The sequence below is a fragment of the Limulus polyphemus genome, unplaced genomic scaffold, assembly GCF_000517525.1.
Source record: "Limulus polyphemus unplaced genomic scaffold, Limulus_polyphemus-2.1.2 Scaffold684, whole genome shotgun sequence".
Taxonomy (NCBI): domain Eukaryota; kingdom Metazoa; phylum Arthropoda; class Merostomata; order Xiphosura; family Limulidae; genus Limulus; species Limulus polyphemus.
Window position 1 is genome coordinate 199,561 of NW_013666294.1, and position 22,547 is coordinate 222,107.

Genomic DNA, 22,547 nt, shown 5'->3' on the forward strand with positions numbered 1-22,547 from the left:
GATACATTGGTGGGCAGAGCACAGATAGCCAATGTGTAGCTTTGTGCTTAATTACAAACAAAATTATTGTCTGTTGTATGCCCATGTAACTATTTCGTAGGGTGTGGATAGAACTTCACCAAAATTGGTATGGAGATTCATTAGGTCTATGCGGGAGTACATACAAAGTTTCAGTTTTGCTTTTATGCGGTTTTTATGGACGTTTTTTTTTACCACTACTTCACCTCCTGTAGATTGATCTTCAGTAAATTTGGTATGGAGGTTCATTAGGTCCATGGGAAGATACATACAAACTTGCGGTTTCACATTTTGTGTTTTGCAGTTTTTATGGGCGTTACAATTACATATAAGGGAAGCAACTTTTCATCTCCTAAAATAATCTTTCATTAATCATAAGTTTACATAACTTCCATCCAGGGGATGCGTACTCCAGCCAGTTACTTATATGTGCTTAAAAACTTGTTTGTTTTTTACCACTAAATTATTATTTATAAGATTTCAATTAAACCTCTATAAGGCATACTGGGTGCTAACTATTTGGGATAAATTTTATTTTCTTAACTGTAGACATGAGCTCTTCTAAAACTTTTAGGGTAATAACCAAGTGAAAAATTGTTAATTTGCTTGACAGACAGTTAGTAATGAACATTTGATTAGATTTTATATTATTATGGTTTTAATTATTTTAAAACTGTTCTACACATTATTATTATTAATATTCTAGGTGTTAAAAGGTGGGTGTTTAAAATATATATAATAATAACGTTGTAACGCCATCTAGTAGCGTAATGTTGCTAAATGGGACTTTCTATATTCGAACTAACACTTTTGATTTTTAAAAAGACCCAAATATAGAAGAGACTAATAATTTTGATGCTCAAGTGAAAGTACAAGTTAAAAAACAAGCAAATTTCAAAGCAAAAATATAGTCACGATAATACTGCATTTCGTTGCAACCTTAGCTGTGATTTGGACTGTTACGTTTTATGCGGTTAAACATATATTTCCATATATATATATTTAGTTTTTCAAATCCTAAGAAGCTATCTAAAGAGACAGTGTTTTATGTATTAGACTTTCGTATAAATCTTGATGTTTGCGAATTGAGTTAAGTGCTTATCACACAGAATCCAGTGTAAAATCATTCCAAGTAGTGTCCTGATAGATAGACAAACCATTGCTTAAGTAAGTTGTACCACCAAAGCATATATATGAAATAAAGCTATATGTTATACGATTTTTCTGCCTTTTTCGTTTATCTGTTTGTTTGTAAAGCATTACATTGATTGCACTAAGTTCTTACTTATTGCCGAGAACTGTTAAAATTTATTAAGCTTTTAACCCTATTGCTACGGGTCACGGGTCAAAGGCCATGTCACCGTGTTTGCTGACTTGCATTCACATTTTTATTGAACTATTAATTTATGAATTTATGTCAATAAGTTTGGTATAAAACTGTACACTTTATAATTTAAATTTCTAGTATTATACATTATTTAATTCCTTAATTTAAAAGTAAATACAAAAAAATAAAAACACCTAAACATCGATTTTTGTGTGTCACGTGGTATGTTGAATGCAGCACTGGTTCAGATTAGATGTTTTTGATGTCAAAATACAAAATCAATAGTTTCGTACGAATTAGGAACTCAAATTACCAAAATTTACAAGCAAGAATATAAAACAATAACTCCTATCTTTTCTATTTGCTGATATATCGCTCATGTACTGAATCAAACATAGTGTATGTGTGTATTATATTACTTTTTTAATAACAAGCATCTTAATTTTTGTTACTAGATATCGTATATTTATACTTTAATGTAAGTTATAACTGACGACCCATTTATATAATTTCAAACTACATTTTTGCGTAAGTTTATTTGTTTCAGCACAAAGCTACACAATGGGCTATCTGCACTCTGTCCACCGAGAATAACGAAACTCAATTGTGAACGTAGACAAGTTTTTGTAACTGGTGTAAAGACATTATTTTGAAACACTTTAAAAACAGAAGAAGAAGACAGGAAGGATATATATATACACACATACACAATATATATATATATATATATATATGTAAGAATAGCGACATTTTCAGTTGATTGATGAGAAGAGGTTCTTTAGGATAGCAATGGACATCTTGCTGTTTACTGGCAATCACTTTTTGGAGGTCTTTCTTGCCCTTGGTTATTTCTTCTTTTGTCTGACACAGATCAGCAGTTGCTCTGAATAGTTAGTTACTCTGGTGTTTGTCTTTTTTTTTTTGCCAAAGGCGAAGGATCCAGGTCTCCACTCATCGTTTTACCAGAAACTGACAGAGGCTGTGCCATTGAACTACTGCAGGTAAAAGTACATTGGTTGGGACTTGGATGGTGGCTATCTCAGTAGTTTCAATGGTTTTGCTAATGAAGACAAGTTGGAAATAACCTGTGTGACGGTTCAATCAGCTACTTGTAGGGCTGGCTGGGTGTATTGTGGCTACTTACTGCAAGGATGGGTTGGTTGAACTTTTCAGTAACTGAATATTCGTTAGATAATATGTTTGACCTAATGTGGATCTAAATGGACACACTTACATATAAGACCTAAATATTCATGATATTGATGGTGTTATGAATAACCGGATCAATCTCGTGATACCATTTAATCAAAATCGAACTTTTTTGATGCTACAGCCATCGTCAGTTGACTGCTGTAACTGGCCGCCCTAGCTGTAGGTCAAAATTAATCCTAGCCTATTATAATGCTCACGTTGTACTTGCCCTTTTCAGTAGTGCAGCTACTCAGTATCAGCTCTTCCAAAAACAACCAAGGTAGAGCTAATCTTGTCTTTCTCTTCGTCAGATAGGTCAAAGTTATTAGTAACAGAGCTACCACCTCTGTCCATCTTTTTAATCGCATAAGTCTCTGAATGCTGTTCAATCATTGCTACATATCTGACACATATAACCTCAGTTTGTCCATGTGTTTTACGTTCGTTTGTGCTCCATGAGACATCCGGAACTCATATTTTGATTGATTGAGCAGTTGAACGAGAAGATTAAAATCCAGCTTATTTAGAGTTGAGTAACCGATACACTGCCAGCTTAAATCATAGACAAACCTATTCCCCATCTTTCAAATGGTATATCCCTTTTTTTTCATCACAACCCTATATTCTGATGCAAGGTACGCACTTCACTTAGTAATATGTTTCATCTTTTTCTTGCAAACAATGTTGAATCCGTACTAGACCACACCGTAACCTGTGGTGAACTGAACTTTATGCCTAAATATTAATAAATCTGGGAACAGCCCAAAGGCTCCTGGTCTATGGCCGAGTGTGCCATCTGAAGATATAGCAGGTGATCATCCCAATCATGGGCCTACAAACATAGCAAGCATACATATTAAAAGTGTATACAAACTACTTGGCTATACATCAAACAAGATCTTTGGTAAAGCCCAAATCTCCAACACTCTAGTTGTTGGTACAACTTTCCATGTAGCAGGCTGTTTAAATTTGTTGTCCAAATTCTGTCAAAGTTAATATCTTGGTGAGAAGATAATATTCAAACATTAGTAAAGTAATCAGCACGCAGAAATTACAATTAATAGTCTCTGGGGAAAGTTTGATGACATCCAAAGGTATAAGCTGGAGTGGAAAGCCCACAGCTCTCTCTCTAAGTTTCCAGTAGTATTGATCTAACTTAAGTTTTGAAAATATGTGAATAAAAGTAAGTAAAAAAATTTCATATAATTTGCGACTATGCATACAGTTTAATATTATTCCGAATACTTCATTTTTCAAAATACAAACTGAGATGAAATTGTTAAGGTGTGAACACCCTTTTCAAGCTAAAAGTAAAACACACCAATTCCACAAAGGAGGCAGTTGCCAGAGAAATATTTAAAAGTCACTAGATGTCGCTAGTTATGCATTCTAAAGGCGTCAAAAACGTAACCGAACAAATTCTCTATAGAATTCAATATAGAATTAAAATAATCCCTATATTATTCTCTATAGATTGTATGTCAACAGGATGGGAAATTTTCGTTACAATGAGGAGACTATACGCTCTAGAAATAACACAGTACAGAATTTCTATATTCACTAAACACTTAAAATGTATTGCATTGACACTACTGAGCTGCTTGTGAGTGATTTTGTGTCTTACAAATTGGCGAATTCTCTTTCTGGATAACACTGTTGTCGGCAGTGAAAGTCGTTAGTTACTTTGAAAAAAGCTTTGTCATTAGGGAAACCGAAAAGTCGCTAAGTTGCCAAGATTCCCAAGAAACAAAGCAACATAATGGTTAGTGCAACGAAGCTCATATTCGTTTAGGACCCAAATACAACTAAAAAAATAGTATATTTTGACATATTATCTGTAAAAATCTGTATTTTTATAAATATAATTTAAAAAAACAGCTAACAATTTACGTTTTTGTAGTTTTAGTTGTTGTGATAACTTGGGATGTTTTATAGTTAGAATAGCAAGAACGGCATTACGATTAATAGTACAGTTCTAGTTTTTTTTTTTTTTTTTTTTTTGTTATAGCTTACCACGTCTGCAGAGTGTGTTAGTGTATGTATGTACGAAAACAAATTTGGTAGGTGAATATTAAATTTATGTATACTAATAGTAATACTTAAGATATATTTATTACTATAAATGCAATTAGTAAAGAATGGATTATAAACTTGAAACTTATAATCCAACATTTGAAGTTTGTTTTAAGTTAAAAATTAATGGTGTGTTGGCCAACAGTTTATATATGTCAATCTTATTCTGTCTGGACAGTAGACTTAAGTGAAGACAAGCTCTACAGAGTAAAAATGTTACCTAACCCTAATACTAGTATTAGTAGTAATAGTAATAAGTAATATTATATTAACGTAAAGTGATTATGATAAACATGTTTCCCAGTTTGCTCCTGAAGAAGAAAGGTTCAGCTTTACAAAGCGCTCTGGTTAACTTATAAGTTATAGGGTTTTTATCTTGTAATTGTATCACGACTTCTTGAACCTACGTTTTTTTTTTACATTTATGATAAAGATGTTATAATCTGAGATTTTATGTTTAGTATTTTTCTGACTTATGATTAATGTTAGATATTAATGTTTGTTTTATTAATACAAATTAAGTAGTTCTAGTAGTCCTGTGAAATTTGTAGGGAGAAACACAAGGAATGGTATTAATTGTATTTTCAGCTTATTAGAAGTTTTATGTTATGTTGCTTATGCTATTTTAGTGTACAACATTTCAGGACAAAAAAGTACCTTCACACCAAATTGTTGTACCTGAAGAAGTCTTATCATATTAAAATGAAGGGTAGTTCAAAAATGTCTTTGAAAACAAGATACCAAAACAAGTTGAAAATAGGAACATTAGACTCGTATAGAAATAGTTAATTAGTTTAATATATTTGATCAATTAGCAAATTGCACTAATTGCTTATCTCTAGTTTTAATGTCTTTAGTAAATTTAGGTAATTGTAATTCTATCAATGTCATTAATGTAAATGTCATAACCTATGAACAGCAATGGATCATTTGCCTTTCAAGATTGTCCTTGCACACCCACCCTTTACTTTTTAGGAAAATCTTTGATTCCTTTCTTAAGTGGCCTATACTGTTGGTGAAAGAAACTTGATTTATTAGAAAATCCCTGTTAGAAAAAGAAAGCTGTTTTACGTAGATCCTAACCTATCTTTTCCAAATGTTAAATCTTTGTCTCTCATTCTGTTATCTTTAGAATATAGAAGAAAGAAGTCAAAAGCTTTTATGTTATCAATCCCCTAGATAATCTAATAAACTTTAGTAAGATTGCCTCGTCTTTTCCCAAGAAATCTATTAGATAACCCTTTCATCTCTGAAATCATCATAGTACCCTTTCTAGTAATTTAATATCATCCTTCATAGATTAAGGGACCACTAACAAAAACAGAAAAAAAAGCAAAGAGCCCCAAGCACTGACCTCTAAGGCACAGAGCTAGTAACAAAAGCTCTATTTGACTAGACTCTGTTAATTAATAACTATATTTTGCTTGCTCTCACACAAGTACTACCCTGTTTGTAAAATTAAACTGTCTTGGCTGGGGCCAAACCTGTATTTTCACAGAGCTAGTAACAAAAGCTCTATTTGACAAGACTCTGTTAATTAATAACTATATTTTGCTTGCTCTCACCCAAGTACTACCCTGTTTGTTAAATTAAACTGACTTGGCTGGGGTCAAACCTGTATTTTCTTATTCTTATGTCATCTCATCAGCTTGCTTTCATAGTACTACACAGAGTAATCAGAGGTCTTTATTTCTTTTTGAACACCTTGAAAATCTTTTAAACTTTTGTGCTTATCCTTTTCCTCCTTTCAGGAGCATACTTTTCGTGAATGAAAAACAACTAAGTTTCAATATTTTCCAAAATCTGTCCCACAATACTTTTTTAACCTGTAACCCATAAATCTTGTCTAATGGCCTGAAAATTGGCTTTTTAAAAATTAGGGGCTAAAATCTCGTCATGTTACGAAACCTTTAACCTAATTATGAAATAATTCTTTCTCAAATGTTTTACCACTTCAACTCATGTAAACACCTTCTTATTAGTGGCTTACAATAAATCTGAAATGTCATCCTTTCTGTTTGATTCATTGACTCTTTGTTAAAGAAAAGCATTCTGAATCATTTCAAGAAACCTTTTTCCCTCACTACTTGACTCCATATAATCTCAGTATTTCCTTACTATTATCAACACTGATCTCATTATACAAAATATCTCTTTGACTTTACATGTGTGATAGCTTTTATTCAATTGCATAGTGCAGATTATAAAATTTGTACAATTTTATGTTGTTATTCAGTACCACTTTAAGATTGTTTGTTTGGTTGAAAGTAATCCCTGTATTCTTGATATGCGAAACAAAAAATATTGTTTCATTTTAATTTCAACAAGTACTTCAACCTGTGAAAAAAAAAGAGAATTCATCTACTTAATTTTGGTAAATTTAGTTTCCCACAATAATTGTTTCTGTGGGTAGTGTAACAAATCTTATTTTATGTAATTATATCTGATTCAAAGAATGGCCAAATACACACATATATATATATTAATGAATTAATGTAAACACATTATTGAATAGGCTTATTTTAATGCATACAGTACAGTGCGGTTTATTGTGATTAACCTGTGCCAATGTAAAGCTTTTTCTGTTTATACATTCAGTGGTGCAAGTTCATTATTCATTGCTTTTAACTGAAAAAATGCTGACACTTTTATGTTAAGTAAATAATGAATCTAAGTTCTGAAATGAGAAAAACAGTTTATAATTTGGTAGATAAAAGATTCTGACTATTCAGCATAACCATCAACATAGTATTAAATAAAAACCATTTTGTAATGAGCAAGCAAAGTTGAAATTGGCAGTAATTGCCTGGTTCATCGTGACATGTGTGGAGAAAGTCTTCAAAGACTAATATACTAAAGTAACAAAGATGAGAAGAGCAACATTTCAATAAACTTCCACCTTTTGTTTTGAAGTGCAAGTATAACAGAAAAGACCTGAAGACAAAAGTCTTTTGAAACGTTGTCTTTTCCATCTGTGATACTTTTGTAGATTAGTCCACCAAGACTCTCCATGAGTATCGTGCTGAAATATGCTGTTGCTGCTTGTTTCACCTTTGTTTACTCATGAAGACTGCCTAAATTATCTCTTAAAGAAGCTTTTTCGTACTTGTAAATGAATATGTAATATGATCACCATATTTTTTACATGAAATGTTTATTTTTCTTGTTTAACACCACATTTTTAATATTCTGCAGATGGAATAGAAAAAGAAGAATGTTGTTCTAGCAAGCAAGCCACATTAATTTTAAAACATAATAAAGCTGTGAGTATCCTCTTGTTAATTTTAGTTCCATGATACAATGTAGTGTATTCTTCTGTGAGTCACTGTGGCTTAAGTTTTGTATGGTATCTATCACCTGGAATCCATTCTCATTATCTGATGTAAAGGTAACAAAAGACACAAGTGTAATTATTTGAATGTTTTTCTTTTCAGTAGTATACTTATAAGCAAAGTGTTCATGATGTATGTGAATAGCGTAAAACAAAGGAATGGTTGAGTGAAAGCATAATGTATAAAAAATCTAGATAAAGAAAATACAGTTTGTTGTAACATTAAGGGAATACAATAAATTTATAGTGCCTGGATAAATGCATCCTGTGTCAGTGGCAAAATTGCAATATTAGATTTAAAAAGAACATAGAAAAAAATGTATAATAATTCTTCCAAACATTTTTTTCAAAATACTTTTTAGTTAAAATTTTTTTAATAAAGAAGTTTTATTTATATAATTTTATGCAAAAAAAATTAAAAATTGTAGTGTTAGATTTTTGGTTTATTTCAGCAACCTCTGAACAAAATCATTATTGTTCATGAATTTCCTGAGCATAATATGACATTCATAGCTCCCTAGGAGGAAAGTCATGATTGTTTTGAACAAGATAGTAATTTCAACTTTTTAATTCAATACAAGTGTTGTTTTATCAATTCTATCCAATTACTGTTTCACAACCCTGGTTGTCATGATGTGATGTAATTGCCTGTATATCACTTCAAGGAGTAGTAGGCTAGTAACCTAATCATGTGGCTAAAGCTATTTTTTCTGTTCTTTTCAACTTTATAAGCCAGTATGGCTTCCAGTTCAGCAGAGACTCCCATAGGGATCAGAAAATCTTTTTATAACAGCTTAGTTTGGTGATATGTTGCAGGTGTAAAAGATGTTTTTGAACAGTTTCCATCACCATTACAGTCCAGTCTTGATTTTTGTGTGACCGAACTATTGAAACAGGCATTAGGAAACTATCGTCTTTGTCAGAACTGAGTGATTAACTTGATTAATCAATATAATAGCTTATATCAATTTGTGTCACACAAATTATCAATTAATTGAAATTATGCTTAAATCATTTTATATTACAAAATTATCAACTAATCAAAGTACGTGTTTCTGACTGTTTTAAGTATCAAAGGAATCAAAATATTGACATTGTGATTTTTCTTTCTAATTTTTGATTAATTTAAGGTTGTTCAGCATTATTGATTAGTATAACAACTTCTAAAAATAATTCACTAATTGAAATCAGTGTTTCTGATTATTTTATTATTCTTTTTGATTATTCCAACTATCAAAGTATCATGTGAGAATAATTGATTTGTTGAATATAATCAATTAATGAGTCCAACAATTAATTGATTAGCAAATTCCACTAATTGCCAAGCTCTAGTCCTCATACACTAGATACATTATTGAAAGCAAACAAGGAGGAATGGTGTGCTTTGGCCATGATAGAATTATGATACAGCCTTTTGCAATGGAAACTTCATTGCAGGGCTATTGTCAAGATGTATGTTTGTCAGATAGAACATGACTGGACATGGCAACAAAGACTGTAATGATGTGGTGAGGCTTCAGAATCGTTTTAATATAACTTACTCAGCTTCTTCCTGGTTCTTTCTTAAAGCAGATTTAAAAAGAAATTAAAAGAGGATTGATGTAAACACACTGATAGGTAGAAAGTTACCTTCATTTGTTACCTAATATATAATATGTGATTGGTGAAATAAAAATTATTATTAACATTCCAAGATCCAGGAAATAGACATTATGCATAAGTACTTGTATTTTATAGGCATTTAGAGATTTATCCCATTATCAATCTTTAACTATATATTTATAGCTCATACGTAAGAGCTTACAGACAAGGTGATACTACAAATTGTTAAAATTCTAAGTCTAGTGCTTAGCTAGCATATATTCATAGCACTATACACTAACAGAAGCCATGCTTCTATTGTAGATGTGATACTAAACATACATCATTATATAACCTACATCTACAATTTTTAAGTGTCAATGCTACGACCTATATCTACGCCTTCTGACTGGCACAAGGACACGTATTGTTTCATATGTAAATGTGTGTATGTCAGCTTTCTGTATATGCCCAGTGCTAACGTAAATCTTGGTTGGATAACGATTTGTTTAGCAACTTAGTAGAAATCAGTGATTAGCACAAGGACACACATGTTGTTTTATATTTAGAATATCCATAATCACATTTTCAACTCTTAACAAAGCTGCTTGACTGCAGAACACATGAAAGATTTGACAATTCTTTCGATAGACATTGAACATTAGTTGTAGATATGCAATTGAAATTTTTGTTACTGCAGACAAGTAAAAGTTCTTACTTTAAATATGCATAATAACGTAATTTCAGACCCGTGGTTTTAGTGCTGTTTAAAACCATAATAGTGAGAACATTTTCCATTGTCTTAAACTCAGAACTTTTGATTTTTTTAATTACTTCATTTATATTTGATTAAGTATGACTAAAGATAAAAGTTCAGAAAATACTATGTTGCTTATTTTGTGATCTAGTTTAGAGAATTTCATTTTATGTCAGTTGCAAAACAAATTCAGCAACTGATACAAACCAAACTTCACTGCTTAGTACTTGTTTATTATTCAACTTTGAATTCAAATTAAAGAATAAATCTGTGTTAGGAAATGAAAAATATTTTAATGAAAACCAGTTCTACAACTTAGATAAAATAAGCTTAACAGAATTATTTTATAAATTATTATATCAAGTAATATTTTTCAAAATAGATTTAAAAAAATGTAAATGTAATTTTTATTGAGACAATTGTAGAACTACAAGTTACAACTCAAACTTGATATAAGTCAATTTTGAATTTTAAGTGGGCATTTTTTTTTCTGTTAATCTATGCAAATTATTATTGGCTTTAAACAATATCTAATCTATATCTAGTTTTATCTATAACTGATGATTATTCATGATCAGTGTAAACAGTTCAAAACAGTGTCAGTATATCTTAAAGTCTGTGAACCATATATTCAATACCATTTGGATTGGATTGCAGTGAAATTAGTGAAAATCACAAATTTCAACTTGTTACTGTCAAAAAACTTGTAATTAAATTGTTTAGAGGTGTAATTTATCATAGGGCACATGACAATACCTAAATTATGGTTTGGGGGTGGCTTCATTTTGACACTTATAAGATCAAGCCAAAAAAAAGATCATGAAGTTATGTAATATATTTATTTCAGCAAAATGGGCAAGATTCCATTAATTTTGTGCAAAAAATGGTAGTTAAGTACTTGAACATAACTCCCGAACTACAGGACATGTATATTTTGGAATGCATGGACAAAAAAGCTAAATTGACCACTGATTATTATTAAAAGTAATGAGCCAGATTCTTTTTTTTTTTGTATATATATCTAACAAATTTCCTTAATATTAGCAGAATGACATAAAAATATATTTAGAAAACTGTTTTGCTGTAGGCTCCTTCAGTATGTCTTCATCATCATTAACTCTTATTTTCTTGTAGTATAATTAATTAAAATATAAAAGCATATTTATATTGAATTATTTCTTTGTTGTTAATTAATTGTTACTGTAACGATTTTGATTTCTTTTATTTAGTTGTTTTTTTTCCTGTTTTTATAACATGAATCTTTTCAGGTGAAATTTATATCAATTCTTTAGCTATGATATGTAATTCCTTTTGGTTATTATTGTTCTTTGATTTGGCACACAAATAGCATGACACAGAAGACAGATGAAGATGAAGCAATAATGTCTGGTCCACAAGGAAGATGTAATGATGAGGAACTTCTTCGGTTGCCACCACAGGAGTTGGTAAGAAGGTTAAGAAGAACTGAAGCTGAGAATTTGAAGCTGATGATGGATCATGGCGGATTAATGAAGGATTTCAATCGACGTATGCAGGTTTGTTGCATTGTATGATACATACACGTCACTTTGTTATTATTAGCAGAAATTTAAAATGAATAGAAACTTTAAAGGTAATTTTGCTATTAAAATTATGTGTATATCTGTGTGTGTGTCTTAATTTAGGTTCATCTTATGGAAATACGAGGACTAAAAGATGTCAACCAGAGACTTCAAGATGACAATCAGGAGCTTAGGGATCTCTGTTGTTTCCTTGATGATGACCGACAAAAAGGCCGAAAGCTAGCTCGAGAGTGGCAGCGGTTTGGCCGCTATACCGCAAGTGTGATGAGACAAGAAGTTTCAGCTTATCAGTCAAAATTGCAGGAACTGGACAGCAAACAACAAGAATTGATTCGTGACAACTTAGAACTGAAGGTGAGAATCCTCTGTATAATTAAGTTGATGATACAAAAATGTTTTGTTTAGGCCTATCTTGATATTAAGCTTTGATTTAGACCTATCTTGAGTGAGAATTATGTTTTTGTTGCAAATATTAAGAAAGAGGTAAATTCAGTTTTTAAGATAATTTAAACTAAGTTGTCTAAGACACTAAAGGTTTGATAATTTGTTTTCATAATTGCAACTCTGTTCATAACAGTAATGTATTTAGAAAATATGGTACTATTATTTATAAAGAATAAAAAATTAGCCTATGCATGTGGTTAGGTGAGAGTAAAAATTAGAGCATAAGTTAATACTAGATGTAATAATATGACGTTATTAATATTCCTCTCTCTTGAATTTTTATGTATATAGAATAGAAAAAAGTTACTTGGTTATACATTGTTGGAATAAAAGTAGTTTATTATCAGCTCAGTGGTTGCATTAGATACTTGGTTATACACTGTTGGAATAAAAGTAGTTTATTATCAGCTCACTGGTTGCATTAGATTTTTTGTGCATGCATTCTAAAATGCGAGTGCAAAAACTTTGTTCCCCCATCTATCAGGAGTTGCATTTGTTTGCACAAAATGAATGGAATCTTATCATTTTGCAGAGATAAACATCATGTAACATGACTATACATAAGTTCATGACCCTTTGGCTTGAATCTGATTGCTACCAAAATGAGGTTGCCCTAAACTATATATTGGTCAAGATTTATGCTGGCATTGATTGATGTTAATTGTAACATAAAGTCATTCCATGTTTTTAGAGTAACAGCTATTAATAAAGCAATTCTAGCAATACTCTAGTTTTATTGCTTTTACCTTTAATTTATTTTTCTTCCAAATGTGATTCAAAATATCCTGTAATTCACAGATGTGCCGAAGTAGAGCATGACCATAGATACCAAATAGTATGTAATACTTTTGTAAAATTTCCTTGATCTGGAATGATACCATAATTATCATTTGTTATTTTTGTTTACTTTGTATTTGTTACTTTTGTTTACCCTGTATTTGTTACTGTTGTTTACCTTGCATTTGTTTACTTTGTATTTGTTTCTTTTGCTGTTCTTTATTCATCCTCTTTGTTTAGTAACAGACTTTTACATCTGTGTTTGAGCTTTCTACCAATGTACCATGTCCTAATGTATGTGATTATATTTTGTTTGATGAATAAAAAAAATCATTATTTTCCTTCTGATGTGTAGTGACTTTCTGAAGGTTGCTAAGTGTTGAATATAATGTAATATGTGATATAGATCTATAGTGTTTTTTTGGTAATTTTTAGATTCTGTTTTATTTACTTATTATGCTTATTTTTACACTAGTGTGGGTACAAATATTGAAATCAAAAGAGATATGAAAAACGTTTGAATAACTTATTTTTATTTCTTTGAAGTTTACTGTCAATAAAGATATACATTGAAATGGCTCTTTTCATTTACACAAGATAACCTATTTCATCTTTGTAATCTGGTAAATTGAAACAGTCTAACAAGGAAACACAACTGTGATTGAAAAGACACGTAATATAGCTGAATAGCATTTCGACAGAAAATGGATATTTCTACAACAGGTACACTTTTTATATTTACCACCTAAGAACAAAGTATGTGTGTTGATTAATTCATTTTAAGGTAAGGGCTACTGAAAATATGGTCAGGGCTAGTAATTTCTTAAAGAACTGGTCTGACTGATCTAGTGATATAAAAAAGTTAATATCAAATATTTTTCTGGTGTGTCTACTCAGTGGGAGATTATGCCGGCAATGTGTCAAAAAGTAACTTCAGTTAAAAGGAATTAAACTATCCTTTTTGACATTAATTGCTATATTGGGAAAACCAGACAATTGGTTTTGATGTTGTTTTTTTTATTTAAATATATATATATATATGTTTTTTAATCATAATTTTATGTATTTTCTTCTGTCACCATCTTGTATGTAATTTCAGTTTAGTAGTGATAACTATTTGTTAAATGTATAATTTATTAGTAATATTAATATTATAGTGATATAAGATATTTTTTAAAAGTAAGTGCCAGCTAGACGTATATTTACAAATGCAAGATTAAGGTGAAATATTAATCTCACTGTCTGCAGTATTGCCATGTGACAGAAGTAGGAAGTAAACTATGAAAGAATCTTTGGGTCTCACTTAGTTTCTTAATATTTCACTTTCACATTTTTAACTCTAGAATGGTAGCGTTAAATTTCTAGTCATTAGCAGCAGGTGGTATGGAGTCATAGTGATCTCACACTGGTGTTCTAGGGCTAATATTTAATATATTTATCAAAATTCAAAACATTTGACAATTTGCTAACATTTAAACTATCAGAATGTTAATTATTAAACTTTCAAAAATATATATATGGAGACATTTTTCTCACTTAGGAACTCTGTTTGTACTTGGATGAAGAAAGGTCTCGTGGAACATGTAGTCAGTGTGGGGGACCATTGAATGGTAGACGTGATGATGGAGATGGTAGTAGTTCGTCTAATAATGAAGAACTAGGATTGGTTGCTCCTCCTAATCCTTCACACTTCTCTTCAACTATAACACAAAGATCTGTGGAAGAAGCAATTCAAAGACATCGTTCTGTTATCAATGGTAAGATTTGTAATTTAAAATACTAATTTTTCTTTATATAATTAAGTGTTGCTTTGTACTGATGTAACCTAAAGTGTGGAATCTAATAACTCAAGTTGTAATAGAGATATCATTAAAATATTTTAACTATGTAGTAGAGAACATGTTGCTGCTTTACATTTCCAGAAAGAACATGTTATTAGGTGTAAGAGGTAAGTTGATGATTCCACAAAGCACATAGTCATATGAGATGAATTTCCATTATGTATTTCCTGTGCCATATTGTAATTTTCGTGGTTGCACTAAATTATGCTTAGTAAAGATTTTGAAATCATTACTGTGATTATGTGCTGGTAGTGGTATGATTGCTTTAATCTAGAATATACAACTTCAAGTAAAATGCTTTCAACTGTGTAAATATGATTTTTTTTTTCAAGTGAGTTGTAGTGGTTCTAGAAAATCACACTAACCCTGTTTTCATAAGAAAGTTTTTAAGTTACATTTGTTTCTATATAACTGATTGTACTGTGATTGAAAAGGTACCATATTTGTAACTTTTGTGCTTGTCCTAATTTTATCTAATTGACTGGTACTGACATTTTTCTAAATTTAAGCAGAAATTATTAATAAATGTAGGTAAAAATTGGAAATTTAAAAAATAGTGTTACGACAGCGGAAGTCACGCGACGCTGGAAGCATGCGCTCTGGAATTTCTAGAAGGATCCTGACTTTTCCTGGCAACTCTAGTCTGTTCCAGGCACCCTCTTTTTTTTTAGTATATAAGTCTGGCAACTAAAGCAGAGAGATAATATAGCAGATAGACAGATATAGAGACAGATAATTCAGTCAAGCGAGCGGTAGTGACGGTAATGTAAAGTGTGTGTTTTGTTATCAAGATTGCAAATGTATTGACAGTAGAAATTCTGTGTATTGCAAAGTTGTATCGAGAAAGAATAAACTAGTTTTAATTAAGAAAGGACTTGTATCGCTGAAAGAATTTATTCCGAAAGTTAAGAAATGACCAGATACGTAACAATATTTAATTACAGGGAGGTTTGTGCACAAACTCATCACTTGTTATTTTATAATATACAAGTAATGATCAGTCAAATGAACACAAACCTCTACCTATTCCTTGCAATGATTAATTAGATCAAACTAGTTGAAGTTTGTTGTTGATGTAGTAGGGCAAGCAATAAAGTTATAGGTGGTATTTGATTATATTAACTTTTGTCATATACATATATATATATATATATGCTGAAAGTTTTTTAACATAAATGGAATATATTCAAATCTTTTTAAATTGTTTGGGTTTATTATTACAATTTTTTGCCTTATACTGTTGTTCATAGTTCACAGAAAAATATTCACATTGCTAAAACAAATTGAAGAGTTTTGATATTATATGCATCAGTTAGATTATCTTTAAATTTTTCAAAAACGATGTGTTATTGATATCATTATAACATTTTTGTACTAAAATGTATGGTACACCTAATACAATATAAAAAATATATATAAACAAATTTTAAATATGTTTACATTTTACCAAAGTGGTTTATGAAAACATTTTTCTTTTTTAAAAAAACAATGTTACCATATAAAGTTCTTTTTTGCTATAAACTTTAGATAAGCCTGATTGAAGACACAAAAATATAAAATTGATTGTTTTTACAGAACAAATTTTGCAATATATAAGAAACCTAGAAAGCCAAGTTCAGCAGTTAGAAGAAGAGAGATCTCTATTTCAGGTACTATGACTGTTACATTCATGACAATGATTGTAAGTTTATTTGTTCCCAGAGTTATTTCTTGAATGAATAATAGCTGTTATTTAGTAGATGAAATCCTTTAAAATAGTCACTTATCAGACAAAAAGTTATTGAAGAATGTTGTTCCACAATACGTGAGAAGAAAACTTAGATAACAGATTATAAAGAATAAATTGAGACTTCTAAATGAAAACTTTTTTTATTTTGTGTAACTTTTTTTGCTTAATCGTTGAAAGGTAAGAAAATAAAAGTTCTAATTACACATTTTCTTACCTTTCAATAAACCCAATTCTATTGTAACACAGTCTTTACTGCCTGACGAAGGGCATCTGCCCGAAAAGTTGCACAAAATAAAAATAGAAAAAGTTTACATTTAGACATGTCAACTTATTCTTTATTATATTTTATCCAAGTCAAAAAGTTATTACACTGTAAAGTTGAATTCTTTAACCCTTTTCATACAGATAGGGGTCAGAGTGCATGTCATCACATTTTATAGACTTCCATACAAAATTTTATTAACCTACTATTTTATGAATGTATGTACGTAAATTTGGATTAAAATTGTGGTTTGTAATTCAAATTTCAGTATTGTGCATTATTTAATTTCTTAGTTCAAAAGTAAGTATTAAAATAGCTAAATATATATTGATTTTTTTGTGTGGGACATGGTATATTGTCCACAGCTTTTGCTCAGATTGTATTTTGGGCTTCATAAAATGTAAAGTCTACAGTTTTTAACAAATTAGAAACTCAAATTACCAATATTGACAAACTAGAATGTGAAATAAGAACCTCCTACCTTTTCTATTTGCTTAGATATTATTATATGTAGTAAACCCACCACAGTGACTCTGCCCACCTCTTCCTCTTTCTTCTTTACCTAAGCCTACTTCTCTTAATTACATGTTTATAACCAGTCAAAAGCACTAATTTTGAACAACATAATCCTGTTAATCTTTCTCAAATATTTACATGGGTAAAGCCATTATTACTATTGCAGAGTTTGAAGAGTTGTGAGCAAGATGGTATGCCACATTACTTATATAATATTGCAGTTTCATCAGCCTTTGAGTTATATCTCCTTCTATTCACCATTCTCCAGTTTTCCCAGAGGCTCTGAGGAGATGTGTTCATAAAAAAAGAGAGAGAGAGAAAAACCCACAGAGTAGCCAGTGTGGCTTCAGAGGGGGATACTTCTTTATCTCCAAATTTGCATCAAGTAAGGGAAAACAAAGTATTCAGTCCACCTGCCCCAGCTCAGTACTCACTATTGAGATGGGGTTTTCTGCAAGACCGGTCCATCAGTATATATATGTGTTTCTGCACGTGTAGACACACATGCAGAGAAGAAATTATTTTCTTATATATCTTTTTAAACTACATTAACTGTTATGGATGCCTGGGTTTTTCTAATCTTAGTAAAAATCTGTCCTTTAACTGGAAGTTTGTATTTGTGTTGTTGATTTTTGTAACTCCATCTTCAAGTTAACAAACTGTTCTTGTAATGTGATTCACATGTCCAAACACATTGACACATAAGTTAATGATCAGCAAAATTTGGATCTCATCTTTTGATGTAAAAATCAACACATATAAACACTCTTCAATCATATTAAAATCAGCAGCTTCATGTCTGTTTTAGAATAAGAGGCACAAGCAGTCAAGAAATGGTAAAATTACAGCTCTTCCTCTCATTACCAAAGAGGCAAGACATACAGTAAGAAAAGGACTCGCACAAAACACAATTCTACTGGTAGATATTAACTCTCTTGCTATGCATAGGTCAAAGTCTGCATGGCACGACTTTTTACAGAGTTACATTCAAAATTTATTTAAAATACTTTATTATCAATGTATACAACTTAGTTTGGCATCAGGAAATAGTTAGTGAATTAAGTTTTCATGTTACATAAGTTTTAATTTTGTAAGGAAATATTTAAATAAATCTTTAATCTACCTTAGTATAAGAATCATGACATTTGTTCTTTAGGTCTTCCCTCCTTCCCTAATTTATTTACCACCATTTTTTGAAGTATGGAATTTAATGTAAATTACTCATAATAATATAGATATTACTAAGGCATTATCTAATTTTAATAACCTTTAATCTTATTTGTTTATGGAGACATAAATTAGAAAAGTAAGCCTACTTGCTATGCTTATCTGTCACATCCTTTCTTTCATTAATTGCCAATAGTTCTCTCTCTACATTTTATATTATATCAATTATAACCAATAGAAAGGCAAAATTTTAATCTGACCAATGACGTATAATGCTACATTGTTTTCAATACAAAGGTATTGTCAACTTTGCCTTCAGTTTGATAGTTTATCTCATAGTGTTCAGATCCAGCAGCTACAGGAATTTATTTAAGCCCCTCTTGTCTTAGTTAGAAAGCCAGTTAAATTGTAATAGTTATAGGACATTTTTTGCTTTGTGCGTGTTATTATTTATTTTTCTTGGGTGCATTATTTAAGTAAATACAAATTATTTAGTGTACTAGTACCAACATTATAAAAACAATTTCATCAGCAACTGGCAGCAAAGAACAATGGTAAATACTGTACTTCTTGTGTTTCATGTATATTTTTGTTTATTGTTATAAAAGTAACTAAAATGTAAAAATTAGAAACTTATTAGGTTAGATTAAGTAAGATAATTAAAAATAATGAATATTTTTCACGAGGCGTACTCGTGAGTAACTTGTTATTCAATATGGTTACGTGAGCTACATGTTTACTAGTGACTTACAGTTTGTATGGCAGGATTAATAGTTAGACACAGCTCAAAGAGTGATAAAACAATAAAATTAAGTATAAATAGGTGTAGACTGTTACAAACTTTAAGCTATTTAGGATAAACAGTTGTAGTTTTCTGTTACGATCTGCAGTCATTCTAGAAAGGAAAAAAAAGGGTAATTTAGATTTATTTCATATTTCTTTATGGTGGTTAAATGTCATCCAAATCAACCGAGTCTGTATAGAGTTAGAGTAGAGAAAATATCAAATAAAATACAAAGTTTCACAGAAAAAAATAAAGTTTGATATTTATTAAGGAAGTTTTAGAGATTACACAAATGAAATTTGAAAATTTTCAGATTAAGAAAAGTATTTTTTAATCTTAACATTAAAATCACTATGCACTCAGAGCTGTCAGCATTCTGGCTCCATATATTCACGGACAAACCTTTAATAAAAGTGCTTAATCAAAATATCTGATTCTTTCTGTACGAAAGTCTTGTAATACTTACTAAAAGCTTGCTAAATTTCATGAAGATACACATACTGTATTAAAAGTTATAGTATTGAAACTCAGATGGTAACTTTGTGATTACTAGGTTGGTCACACTGACTGAACCTATGTGGAAAGAGTTAATATGAACTAGGGGAAAGTCTTGTAATACTTACTAAAAGCTTGCTAAATTTCATGAAGATACACATACTGTATTAAAAGTTATAGTATTGAAACTCAGATGGTAACTTTGTGATTACTAGGTTGGTCACACTGACTGAACCTATGTGGAAAGAGTTAATATGAACTAGGGTTTGACAAGGGTAGAAAATGTATGATCATATATTTTTTTATGAATTTAATGGTGAAATGCTCTCAATAATTAAAACTGATGACTTAAGGGCATAGGGTCATATGAAAAAGCCGAAATATGGGAATGGCATAGGGGTTTGAAATGTTGCATCAGTATCAATAGCATCCTCCAATAGCTGAGGTTTGAATCCCACTTTGGGTGAAATTTTGTTTTTAATTATTTGAAGATGTAATATAAAAAAAATCCATCTTAGATAGAAAAGTAAACCATTTAAAGAGCTAAAAGTTGATATGTTTGTGAAAACTTGGCCCCCCTTTTTTATTTATGTTGCTGCTTATTCCATTTGCAGTAAAAAAAAGGAGTAAAGTTTCCCTGCTTTTTCTTGTTTAAGTTACCCATTTTTACATTATGTCTTTAAAGAGTTTGCCTTTTAATGCAACTTGGCTCCTTTTTTGTTATTTTTAAAATTCTATCTTTATATAGCTAACTTGTTTATTCTAACGTGGCTGATTTTGTACATGTAAATTGTTTTCATCAGGCTGGATGGAGTAGATTATAAACTATTTATGTCAATGTAGTGTAAATAAAGTGGTTTGAGTAGTAATGGATGATTTTGTGAGATGTTGACTAACATTGATCTCCTTTACGGGGTGAACAAAGAGATGGGATGTTTAGGACACTAAAGAACAAACCATAAACCTGGGAATATTTTCATAGTTTCTTTTTCATGTTGATAGCAATTGAAAGTTTTTTCTATTACAGAATATTGGGTAAGCCTAGTTAGGTTTAACAAATAGAGTAAATGATGGCATGTTCCAGTGACTCAAATCCTCATGTATTGATTATTATTGTTAAGTCTGTAGTGCTCAAATGGCACACACAAATACAATAATTCATTATTTGTTGAAAACAAACTATATTTATTAATAAATTTAGTCTGACCAAGAATATGGTTTAGCAAAAATTGCAATACCTAGCCTGCCAAAAGTAACAGTGACTCCATTTTGAAAAATGAGGTCCTCGATCATTGATAAATCAGTTTTTTCAATGTTTTTTATTATTTAAAGCCAGAAGTATTACAGATGGAAATATAAAGAATCAAAGAAATGTGGTATTGAATATCAAAGATATTGAAACTGCTGGATTATAAAATAGAAATTTCTGATTAACAATAAAATAAAAAACTTAAATTCTAAGATAATTTTTTTTTAAACGGTGTTTTTACTATTTAGTAAATATGTACTGCAATTTGTTTAAGTATTGCTATTGTGAGAGTGAATTAAAGAGATATTAGGAATTCTGTATGATTATTAATTACAGGACAGTTAAAGGGAAAGTCTTCATTTGGTGATGATAGCTTTTTCAATCCGCGTGTCTTCATAACCTTTTTCTGTCATGACTTGTATGTGTGCTTCATTGTTTTCATCAGCACAGATTTTATTAATTCAGAAAAGCTTGACTCTATTTGTTTAGTGTTCGTAGGGTAACAGTTGTCTTACTAGACGATATTGTTGTACATCCTTTACGTTTCTGTATAGGTCGTTATATTCAAAGCCATCTTGTAAAGATGCAGTGAGTTCATGTGATAAAGAAATGATCAAGGGTAAATTTGAAAATTTTGCAGAATGATTTAGTACATGAAAAGTTTTGAGTTGATTTAACATCAGCTTTTCAAATATGATAGTGTCATCATTGCAACAAATATAAATGTGAGCTTATCGTAAGAACTGAAATCATAAGAAATAGTTTGTTTTGATATTATCACAAAGAAATAATTTATATATCCATAACTTTTTAAGTGAATTTGAATAAGGTAATTGTTTTGGAGACTTAACAGATAATTGCCAGTTGGCTTTAACATTTGAAGTCTGTATTACTGCATTATAAAGTGCTAAATTTTGTTTCAGAATCACTATAATGGAGGATCAGAATCTCATGGACTTGATATTAGAAAGGGAGCTGTAGGAGAATCTAGGGTAAGTAAATTATATATATATATGTATGTATATTCTTTGAAGCTGGGAAAAGAAAACCTTTGTTTGACAAGAACAAAAAATGGTATAAAATTGGATCACTTGTATATTGTAGATACAAAGAGTGAAGTTTAATTTAGGTCTTTTTCAAGTTTCATTTCCACATTTTACCAGAAGTTAAATTTCTTATTTGGTTGTGTATTATGATCATAACACCACTGATAAAAAATGTACGAGTTAATTAATCTTCTGATATTTTTGAGTCAGTTAGTGTATAATTAATGGTGGCATAATATCATAGCATGAGTTTCTTGAACCATGCTCTATTCTACACATTTTTTTTTCTCTCTGCCTTTACCCCTTTCCAATGTTATGTATGGTCACTTCAAGGGCAAAATTTAAAATTTAGTCTTAAAAAAATCCTAATCTATTTCAATAATTTGGTCCAGAATAA

General features: G+C 30.4%; 1 protein-coding gene across 3 annotated transcripts in view; it reads left to right on the forward strand.

The window, feature by feature from the left end:
* The first annotated feature begins 4,222 nt into the window (after nucleotides 1-4,222).
* LOC106459939 (coiled-coil domain-containing protein 85C-like) overlaps nucleotides 4,223-22,547 on the forward strand; it is a 29,256-nt gene continuing 10,931 nt past the window's right edge. Inside the window, exons 1-7 of one of the 3 annotated variants that reach the window (XM_013919607.2) lie at nucleotides 4,223-4,298; nucleotides 7,805-7,872; nucleotides 11,627-11,813; nucleotides 11,943-12,194; nucleotides 14,602-14,818; nucleotides 16,478-16,551; nucleotides 22,028-22,096. In XM_013919607.2, coding sequence (XP_013775061.1) covers nucleotides 11,628-11,813; nucleotides 11,943-12,194; nucleotides 14,602-14,818; nucleotides 16,478-16,551; nucleotides 22,028-22,096 — 798 coding nt within the window. In that variant the 5' untranslated portion in view covers nucleotides 4,223-4,298; nucleotides 7,805-7,872; nucleotide 11,627. The other 2 variants (XM_013919606.2, XM_013919608.2) reach the window with 2 other exon arrangements.